Source organism: Diachasma alloeum, unplaced genomic scaffold (assembly GCF_001412515.2).
Source record: "Diachasma alloeum isolate Michigan unplaced genomic scaffold, Dall2.0 Dall_scaffold_00179, whole genome shotgun sequence".
In the NCBI taxonomy this organism is placed as follows: Eukaryota; Metazoa; Arthropoda; class Insecta; order Hymenoptera; family Braconidae; genus Diachasma; species Diachasma alloeum.
The window spans coordinates 2,536,475-2,547,175 of NW_021680345.1; the positions used below are offsets into that span (position 1 = coordinate 2,536,475).

General features: G+C 38.5%; 1 protein-coding gene across 1 annotated transcript; it reads right to left on the bottom strand.

Annotated features, from left to right (window-relative positions):
• Window positions 1-1,470: 1,470 nt before the first annotated feature.
• LOC107041380 lies at window positions 1,471-6,829 on the bottom strand. The gene is made up of 3 exons (XM_015261911.1): window positions 6,736-6,829; window positions 4,650-4,755; window positions 1,471-2,531 (listed from the first exon to the last, which is right to left on the bottom strand). The coding sequence occupies exons 1-3, from the start codon at window positions 6,823-6,825 to the stop codon at window positions 1,750-1,752; spliced, it is 978 nt and encodes a 325-aa protein (XP_015117397.1). The 5' UTR covers window positions 6,826-6,829; the 3' UTR covers window positions 1,471-1,749.
• Between the last annotated feature and the right edge of the window lie 3,872 nt (window positions 6,830-10,701).

The window sequence follows — 10,701 nt, forward strand, 5'->3', positions numbered from 1 at the left end:
CTTGGAAAATTTATGCCCAATCATGCTAATAGAAAAATCTAAGAAAAAAATTAAAACAGAAATTTGAAATCTATTAACTGTTTCTTATAGAATATCCGATAGAATCGGCGCAAAAAACAAATAGAATTTTTAGATAGAATACCAATAGAAATCCTATAGAAATCCTATGGAATTCTTATAGAATTCCAATAGAATTTTCTAGCGAATTCGCTAGGTTTTCTATTGAATTTTTTCATGCGTGCGTAAATCGGAAAATTAACACAATCAAAAAATGAATGCCCCGGTGGAAAATCCATTACCAACTACAGTATATAGAGTGACGTCAGCACCTTGTTTATAAATTTTAAGAGGGTATAGAATAGAAAATCAGGAATTCAATGGTTCAAGAATTATTGAATTCAAATAACAGACTTTCAAATGGTGAACGTTAAAATTGTTCAATACTTCACGCAATCACGTTGTGTCGATGGGACTTGATATGATACTTAACATCGCTCTTCATGTTGATAAAATTATTGGTTAGATTAGTGCAATGCACATTGCTCAAATTGCGCAACATACAATGTTGCTCTAACTATCGCACAATGTCGCTGAAATCATCGCCGCGAATATCGCCATAATTGTAACAACATTGCCATTTCCAATCATGACGGCATGGCGGGAACCTACCACGATGTTATTGGCTAAATCACTAACAAATCTAATGCTCAGTATTGAAAAATTTATTATCACAATTTCATTATCATAATTTCATAATTCTTGTCTCATTGAATTACTGATTTTTCATTCCTCATCTGATTTTACTTACTAACAACAAATTTTCTCTGCTATTACCTAACCATCAGCAAGAAGTTTACTGGTAGAAATACACTGAGAAAAAAATTTTTGTTGTCAAATATTCATTTACTCGAGAGAAGCATTGATTTTTTCAAAATCATGTTTCTCCAATTGAGTCATTCCGAGGCGAGCCTATTTAGGTTTCAATTATGACAATCATGTTGCTTTAGAAGATGACTATGTTGCATGACCTTCGATGAACTCCTCCAATGATTATTAGTTTTTTCGAAATTTCTTATTTTCTAGAGGAATGAATTTCAAGTAATTTTTTAATGTTGATAATTATTGAGGGAGTTCACTCAAGGTCATACTTAACATGATCATCTTCGAGAGCAATATAATTGTCATAATTGAAACCTAATGAAGATTGCCTGGAAATGACTCGACTGGAGAAATACGGTAATGAAAAAATAAATTCTTCTCTGTAGTAAATGGATATTTGGCAAAAAACAATTTTCGCGCTGATCTTCACTTTTCCTCGTCCGGGGATTGGTATTGGCCCTTCCCCAAACTCGTAAAAGTGAAAATCACTGCGGAAAAATATCGTTCACGGCTAGTGCCATGGGGTTTTCTTCTCGCGTGGTTGGCCAGTCCTCGCCTTCAGCTCGGACGCCAACTCCACGCGAGTAAAAAACCCCATGGCACTCGCCCTGAAATATACTGTTATATGTATTTTCTCAGTCTTTACAAAGACTTCATTTGTGAGAGCAAAACTTTTCGGCTTCACGAGTCTATCCTTGCTCTGATCGCAATAACCTTCTCTATGAAGCAATATGACCCGTGACACAAGAAAATTTGTTAGAAACAAGAAGTTTTTACGCGAATGCAAATTCCTATTTATCTCCTTTTACTACTCCGCACAGAACAGATCCATCAACATTCCTACCAACTATTCTCTAATACTCTACTCCACTAGTGACCTTGAGATGATGCGTCCTTGTACTTGATCTCCCCCGCGCCGATTCCCATCGCCGGGACACCCTCGAGAACCTGTCCATCAGCTCTGATGTAGAATATTTTATTCGGATACTGAGATGAGTACTTCGCGTCTTCTGGCAGGGGTTTTGGTACGAAAGGTTTTTTCGTCTCGAAGATGATGTGATTCGCAAGGACATTGTAGGGGATCTGTGCCTGGTAGCTCAGGAGAGTCTGAAGTGCCACTGGCATGTCGTACATCTGGTCTTGCTGGGCCTCGGAGGATGCTGAGACAGGTGACCTCTTCGTCTGCTCCGAGTTTCTGTGAGACTGAAGAGGATTCCTCAATCCATAAGTTCGTTGAGGCGAGTAGAATTGCTGTTTCTGGTGGATGTCCTCTTTGTACTTGATTCCTCCTTTCTGGAGAACCTTGGTGGGAATATTGGCGACAGTCTCGGAGTGCAAGGGGTAGGCAGTCCTGTAGGAGATGGGAGCGGCTGTTGATGAGACAACTGAGTGCGCGTGTTCCTCATCTGCTCTTCTACGGTGGTCACCAGATGTGAGGAAATCGTCGGGAAGCCCGACGTAGTTCTTGTAGAAGAAGGCGTGAGGGTTGACGTAGGGCTGCTGGGGACCGTAGGCGTCGTAGATCAGGCGTCTTATGTGGGCTGGGGCGGAGTCGAAGGGTTTGTAAGCCAGGTTGACGTCTAGTTGATTGTAGTCTTGGGGGGTGGACGATTCGTGCTGACTGGATGCGCGCTGGTTCACTTGGTGAGGGGCTGAAATACACAAAACAAGCGGAATTGGTTGATTGGGAGGTTTATTAACATTAATGTAGATTTCGTTCTTTGTTAATTGAGACTTCATGCATTGGTGACCTGCGCAGCCCAGGAATGGGTACTGAATTCCGTAGTGTGGCAGTTAATTAGTGAGGGTGGATAAGAGACAATTGGAGGATCGAGTGGTCTTAGTTATAAACAGCGAACAAATGTATAATTTTCAGTACACAGTCAAAAATCCAGAGTGAATTTCGACACTGAGTCCACACCAAACGGAGTGAATATAAATCCACACCGTTTTCGGTGTGAGGTAACGGAGTTCATTCATTCCGGAGGGTAATACAGCGAGTGGAGGGTAAATTGACACTGCCACGGTGTCAAAGTGAACATATTAATCAAGTTCGGTGTGAAAAATACAAATTAACTCTGTACCAAAATCGGACTCGAGCGAGAAAATTAATGTTAACACCGGAACATATAACCCCTCACAGTAGAGACAGTAACACCGAATTTTTTTTCTGTGTACCAACCCAAGCCTCTTGATTTCAGTACCCAAAGGTTCTTATTTTGAAAATCCAAAGTACTGGATTCTAAAGCCAAAACGTCTTGTTTTAAATCTTAAATGGGTACTCTATTTCAGCATCAATTATTGAGAATTTGAATTTTTATTTGATCCACCGAGAATTTTCATATGTAATACTACGAGAGCTTCAAAATTATCGAGTATTTCCGGATAGGTTCGTTGCAAACAAACAGGAGTCAAGTAGTTCAGGCTAAAAAATCACTCGTGCTTCGCACTCGTCATTTTTCCTGAAAAACTTGAAGACTTCGTTTGTGCGCAGGGAACTTTGAAGGAAATACTTGATTAATTTTGAAGCTCAAGTGGTATTCGGGAGAGAATTTTCCCATCCAAATTTCGGCCAAGTGAATTGCACCATCAGACGAAATCAATCTGTCAGTTTCGGTGAACGGTTCACTCAATTAAATGATCTTTTGTTTTTTTTATGTAGCAACTACCAGAGAAAATTATTAAAAAATTATCGGTTATAATACCCCGAGAGCTTCAAAATGATCGGGTATTTCCCGATAACTTCGTTGTATACAAACGAATATGTCAAGTTTCGCAAGTTAAAAAAATCCCGAGCACTTGCGCGAGGGATTTTTCCTGCGAAACGTGACGCATTCGTTCATATGTAGGAAAGTTTGAGGGAAATACTCCGATTCATTTTGATTATTATTATTTCCCGCATCACCATTTCAATAAATAGAATTGTGGTATCGTGGTAAATTCGACAATTTTTTGTTATTCTGCTTGGCAGCGGGAAAATTAGCGAACGACGGGGTATTATCGATATAATTCTGTTCTGATTGGACCACGGGACGTCGAATTTGGCCATCCTATTGTTCGGAAGGGTGATGGGGAAAATAATCAGTTGAAAACCCTGTAGGTTGTACCATGTGACGTCGAATGGTGGAATCCTATTGACTGAGATTTGAATGGGAAAAATTCGCACTGGAATCCAGTACACGGACAGAAATGTTCAGTAAAAATTACGGAACTCACAATTGGCTCACCGATTGCGGAATCGACTCAGAAAGTTTAAGTGACGGTATCGTAATTTATCACAGGAGATTCAGGTAAAAATTACGGAACATGTCCTACAACCACATTACACTCCAGAATTACGGAAAAGCTATGCAATTTTTGTTGAATATTTCTCTCCGTGTACTTGTAAAAAATGCTGAATATTCATGATTTTTTTAAAAAGTTTCTCACGCAATTTAATTGACAAATTTGATGGTTGAATCTATAGTGTAGTATAATGTAGGTACCAAACTGTAAAAGATACTTGGATATCCGTAAAGTATTAAAATAAGGTATTATTTCTTTGGGTGCTGATTTCCCGCTCCACGCCGTCGATTTACGCCGAAACGGAAAATGCGGTTCCACCCACTCGAGGTAAAATGAAGGACCCGTACCTACGTGCTTGCCAGTAACTCCACCCGCTGACACTACTCATTTATTTTACCTCCCTATATTAAAAATACACTATCCCCCTTGTCGTTATGTCAGGATTTTTTTGCATCAGAACAAAGATGCTAAATGAAGACACTAACCGTCCAACCCTTGGTATGGACTCCTATGGGACAGGGGGGCCCGGGTATTTCGATGTACCTCCGCACCTTCGACGAAGCCGGTCGACATCGTTGCCAGAAGGATTGCCTTGTAACAAAAACAATTTATCTCAAACGGTTGTATAAAGAATCGTGACGTAAGACGAATCGCTAATATTAGAAAGTATGCATCAATAGGTGAATCCTTCCATTCAGGATGTCCTCGGATTATAATCCGTGAATGCACGATTGAGTCGTAATGAATAATTACATATTCTTCTTTCTTATCTGAACAATTGTCTATTTTATAAACGAGAGGGGCAATATGGGTTCTAGCAATGTTTCCGGGATTAACGAAGAGATTTGGAAGTGTTTCATTAGTTTTTATTTCCATTTTTTAAATTTTTATTTTCATTTGTTTTATAAATTTTTTTTTCTCAATTGTAAAAATCTATTCTGTTCCACAGGTAAAAATTTACTTTTCGTCATAATCCGTAAATTGACAATGTGATATTCAGGAGTATTCCCGTGCTTCATTAATAATATTCCAAAACTATTATTAGATATTACTGAAAATCATTATCCTTGTTTCAAATAAGTGATTCTTCAGACTCCATTTTTTTTTCAGTTCAATCGAAAATTATTATTATTGCAGGTAATTACATAAAGTCTCGTGTCAAAAGCCAAACGGGTCTGTTGAATATTGCCGAAACTGACAGAAAAAAACCGAAAGGATTCTTCGTTTTTCAATAACGAGGAACCCATTCTACCCCACTAGTCTATTTTTCCAACTTTCCTGAGCGAAGGGTTGTAATACACAAATTCACGAATAAATCCTCATGCGTAATTACACGTTTTTTATTCTCATTTTTTGAAAAATTTGATTAGTTTTGTAATAAACGGAATAAAATACTTTTTTCCACACTTGGTATATTTAAGGCTGTCGTGTATGTCTGTAAAAAATGTCATTTTCAATATTCAATAGAAAGTTTCTTTTTTCATTAATACCAACAGACCTATGGTAAACATTGATGGCAACTTCACGATTTTAGAACTTATGGGTATCGAGAAATTAAATCAACAAAATGAGCTTTCTACACAGGTTCTGACAGAGCTTACACGATAGGACGGTTTAGTCGAACCAAACGAGACTTTTTAACTACTACCACAATTTGTTAACTATTAACGAATCGCGGTAAGAGTTAAGAAGCCTCGTTTGGTGCAACTGAATCGTTCCACCATTTCTATCAGTGTACATTCACTTGAACGAGAAGATGCCCTCTATATTGAGAGAAAAATTTTCTAATATGTATTTCCTAATATGTATCCTAATATTCAGAAGAATGAGAATTTATGATTTCTCACATTAAAAAATCATGAAAACAATAAATACTTGAAGATTGACGATTGTTCTACGCGCTTTGAGTGAGTTAATGTACGACAAAATCGTACATAATCTCTACTGTCCACGCGTGTTAAGTCACTTGAGAGAATTGTAAGCAATAGAAGAAAAATTACTTCTCTCAAGTAAATATGTTTGAGATATCAGGATTTTTTTCTCAATGTAGGAGTTGTAAAAAAATTGACAAAAATTGGAGATATGAGGAAAGATGTGCCGAATCTCATGGCGGTGAAAAATAATGGGGCACCGGGGTGAATAATTTAAATATTTCAACACCCCGCACCCACTGAATCCCATTCTTTCCCGAGGTTCGTCGGGGCACAAAGCATTTTCCTTATTTATTTTCTCGATATCTAGTTCCAGTTGTTGAAAAAATTAAAAAAAAACGTTCTTTATCAAACACAATTGGCACCCTTAAACCTGGTGAAGAGAACTGCTCAAATTTTACTTCATTAAAAAACTGAAAAAATCGGTATTTCCCTGAACCGGGAGGACGCATTCTGCCCCGAAGGTACGAATTAATAAAAAAAAATTTTTTCATGTGAATCAACTAGAAACCACTTTCACAAATGTAAAATTCCACTCAATTACAAATTCACTCAAACCTTCAATGAAGAAATTCATGATTACAACTTCACTAAATTAATAAACCGTAAAATGGCAATTTGATAAATCGAATTAACTCACGATGATGATCATTTTAACCGTAATAATCTCCACGAACGAGTGATTTTTAGCCAAAGCCTGACGTTTTAGGCAGACCGAAGAGTTCCGCATGAACCCCCTGTGCAGGTCTCTTTGTAATTGACTACCGTTGGCGTCTCGGCGGCCGTTTTTAAAGTGCCCTGAGGTAACAAGTCAGACCCGGAGTTTATGCCTCCGAGGTATTATCAGCTACACCGTCCAAGAATGCATGGGTTTTCGTAACTCTCCATCGCTCATAGCAATGTCCAGGAGAACGAGAAATGGTAAGTCGAGACAACATGCGAAAGGGGTTGGCACAACCCATTTTTGTTGCAATTTCAAGAGGTAACAAGTGAAACAGAGTCAATGCCTCGCCTGGATATTTAGTGCCTCGTTCTCTACAATCTTTTTTCTTCTCAGAAATGCATTCGCTTCACTGCTGCAATCTCGTAACTCTCATATTTTGATTTTAGTGAGTGTAGCACACTCGTCCGTAACAATAGGATAATTTTTTACGTTTGAACGGAACCGTCGTATATGAAATCATCACATTTTCTCGTTCTGCAATTATGTGGAATGCCATGAAACGGGGAAACAGTACGATTTTAGGAAATACAGCGGGGAAACAAATTTTTGTTCTCAAGAAAACATTTACTTGTGAAAAGAAATTACTTTTTATTTAAGCGGATTCCTTCAGGCTAGTCATTCCCTGAACACACTGACGAGTGTGAGGCCGAAGCCGACGAATGCAATCACACGAGTGAAAAAATTCTAAATGGCTTAATTTATTGCATTCTCATAAGTTATTGAGTTTTTCTATCCTCATATGTTGTTCACAAAGGCAACGATAACTGTTTGAATCAAATAAGAAATTATTTGTTAATTAATTGCAGTGATGCCGTCGAGACTAGACGAGAATTATTTTGGAAAGATCATCACGGTCTAAAAAAAACGAAAATTTAGGAATCGGCGTAATCTTGAGTCGGTGACATTGGATCGGTGCGTCTCGTCACTAACTTGGAAGAATCCATCACGTCTGAGTTTCAGTATTTTCTGTTTTTCAAATGTTTCCCTCGATATCTGTCTCGTCTCGTCTCGTGAACTTAAAAAACCGAAAATCTCGAGATCCAGGCAAGATAAATCGTCCCGGAATTGTGACGAGATGCACCGATCCAATGTCTTTCGAGATTGCGACGATTCAAAAACTTTCGATGTTTTTCTCTTCAAAATAATTCTCGACTAGTCTCGACGGCATCACTAATTAATTGGTTCAATCAAATAAGAAATGATTCCACGAAATCTCCATTTCTTAGAGTTGAATATCGCAGAAACTGCGTAATATAAAATTTTACAAAACATTCACCGTATTCGGAATTTATCAATTTACCACGGATTCGTTTTTTAAGAACATCGTAAGAACCGATTTCTCATGAGATGTAAAAATCGAGTGCGGAGGGACTCATAACCGCCGGTTGACCTATGCCTCGCGTGGTAGAAGCCAACATTTTATTATTTATTATCTCCTAAACTGTGTAGTACAGCCAGTTATAGCGTTTTTCTTGCACCACTTACTGCCGCAGTAAGCTCGCCGCGTTTCTCAGGAACTGGAAAAAATTTTGTAGCGTTTCTTGATTTTTCGTTCAGTCGGTAAAACAAGTGATAACGTCATTAATAATTGCCGCTTGTTATACCGACTGAATAAAACATCGAGAAACACTGAATAGTTATTTTCATCACAAGGTCCACAAAGTATTTTCTGACGAATGTGGCTTTATTGGCCGAGCCGAAGGCGAGGCCTATAATCACATTCGTCAGAAAATACTTTGTGGACCTTGTGATGAATGTAATTTTTTGTCAGAAGGCCCGTAAACCGCGATCTAACCGAGCGAAGCGAGGATGGATATACCTTAATAACAAAATATGACACATAAACAAGGTTTGAGGGAAGCAGTTAGTGCATTGGCTAGGGAAATTATGGATTTCTATTGGAAATTGCATTATTTTTTCACCGAATCCATTCAAAAATTCCGCAGTTCTTCTGCACTTTTTTACTCATAAAAAGTATTTTATAGAAAAAATCAACAGAATGTGATCTTTCTAGATAAATTATTCCATTTAAATATTTTCTATAGAAATTTTTCCGTGGCTATTCTAAAATATTTTCTCTGGGTGTTTTTCCCACCACTCGCCGGGATATCGACAGGACGTGTGTCAGTCACGAGTAATTTAAAATCCATTCGGAACTATGTTACCAATGGAAAATCGGTACAAATAAAAAATGAACGAAGCAATAACAACGCTTAGAGTAATCACCGCATGTAATTTGTATTGGGAATTTACATTCGAATAATGAAAATGTGATCATTATAGAACAATGTTTTCTTTATTCCTGCAATTTAGTTCCATAGAGTATCGGGTAAATCCTTCCAATTTCTCTAGTTCTTGGTTATTTGTTACAAGAATCAGTTAAAGTGGGTAATTGATCACTTATCCCTCCAAATCCGGTAGAGGAATTACAGCCGCTTCCTGGAAAAACGCTAATTTATAATTTCATGGTTATTATGTAATTAGATAATTTGCATGAGAGGACCTGTTATGGTTTTCATTGTGCCACAGTTTTTCCGTGGTGGTTCAATATTCTCGGAGGGAAAGAATAACTGATTTTATGGATGAGAGAGGGAGGATTGAATGTTGTGAATAATTATTTCGATCGAATTGAGGAGAGAAAGTCCTTCACGATCGACTGAAGGTAAAGGATTGAGTAAGGAAATATCTTTCGATGGTATACTAGATTTCTGAAACAGTACACTGAGATAAAAACGACAAGGCTCTCGCACAAGTCTTACTTGTGCCAAGAAATAGTTTTTTGAAAATGATCAAAAAAGGATTTTTTGTGCCAAAGATGCATCTGTATAGATTTAGTAGTTAAAAAAAAATTGCATTCTCTGTACACGTAGGACTAGTATATTGTAGTACTAGTGCGTAAAGCGCACTTTTTCTAACGCACTTGTAAGAGCCGATTTTCCACCCCAGGGTTTTCTTTCACCCCTTGCACTGTGCAAGAGAAGGGATGCATTCCATGGAAGAAACCACGAAAGACTCTAGCCCGGATGAATACTTTGTCTATGTCCAAATTAGTATATTTCGATACGAGTGAGACAGAATTTCCTGTCTCACATGTTTCGAACAATAGTTTTCATCACGCTGTGACGAAAAGTGAACTTTTCGGCACGCTCTGCGTGCCTAAAAGTCCAATTTCCGCCACATTGTGATGAAAAATATTGTTCGTAACTCGTGAAAAAATGTTTTTTAGCTCGTGGGATTATATCACTCGCCTTCGGCTCGTGATATAAACCTCCCACTCGTCAAAAAACACTTTTTTGCACTCGTTACGAGATATACTATTTTGACAGTGATGTTACGTTCAGCGAGTGGGGAACTGTGCCTTTTTTCGTTTACTAGTAAACGACAAGACTTTTCGTTTACGAGTAAACGAAAAGGCACTTTTCGACACGAGGTGAACGTAGCAGCAGTGTAAAAAAAAATGTTTTTCACTTTTTCCCACTTTAGGTAAAAAAGCGCAGGACAAAACCCTTCAGATCAAGTCGCTAACTTGACCCAAGACCCAATTTTCGCCTCGGGATATGACCTGTAAGTAACCAACGTAGGAGTCCAACTGCATTGTAATCCCCCCATGCCAGCCGTCAGTCTCCTGCCCATAGATTTCTAAATCGCCCTGTCCCAAACACCTATTATCAGCTCCAAGGCGTGGTCATAGTCACCAGCAAGAAGAACAGGAAGGCGTATAGCAATCCGTCGAGATTCCGCGAGTGAATCGTGCGCGCGGGGGCTGTGCAATATCCAAGGCCCCTTGGCCCCCAGCATTAAAGATCCTGAGAAACTCGAGAACTCTGTCTCGCGACTATAAAATGCCCCACTCATCCATTCGATTCCACTTAGTCGTATACC

Coding starts and splice junctions, on each gene's coding strand:
- LOC107041380 (XM_015261911.1), bottom strand. CDS start 6,825: ATGCGGAACTCTTCGGTCTGCCTAAAACGTCAGGCTTTGGCTAAAAAT. Junction 4,756..6,735: donor CGGTTAAAATGATCATCATC/GTGAGTTAATTC, acceptor TTTTGTTACAAG/GCAATCCTTCTGGCAACGAT. Junction 2,532..4,649: donor TCCATACCAAGGGTTGGACG/GTTAGTGTCTTC, acceptor TGTGTATTTCAG/CCCCTCACCAAGTGAACCAG.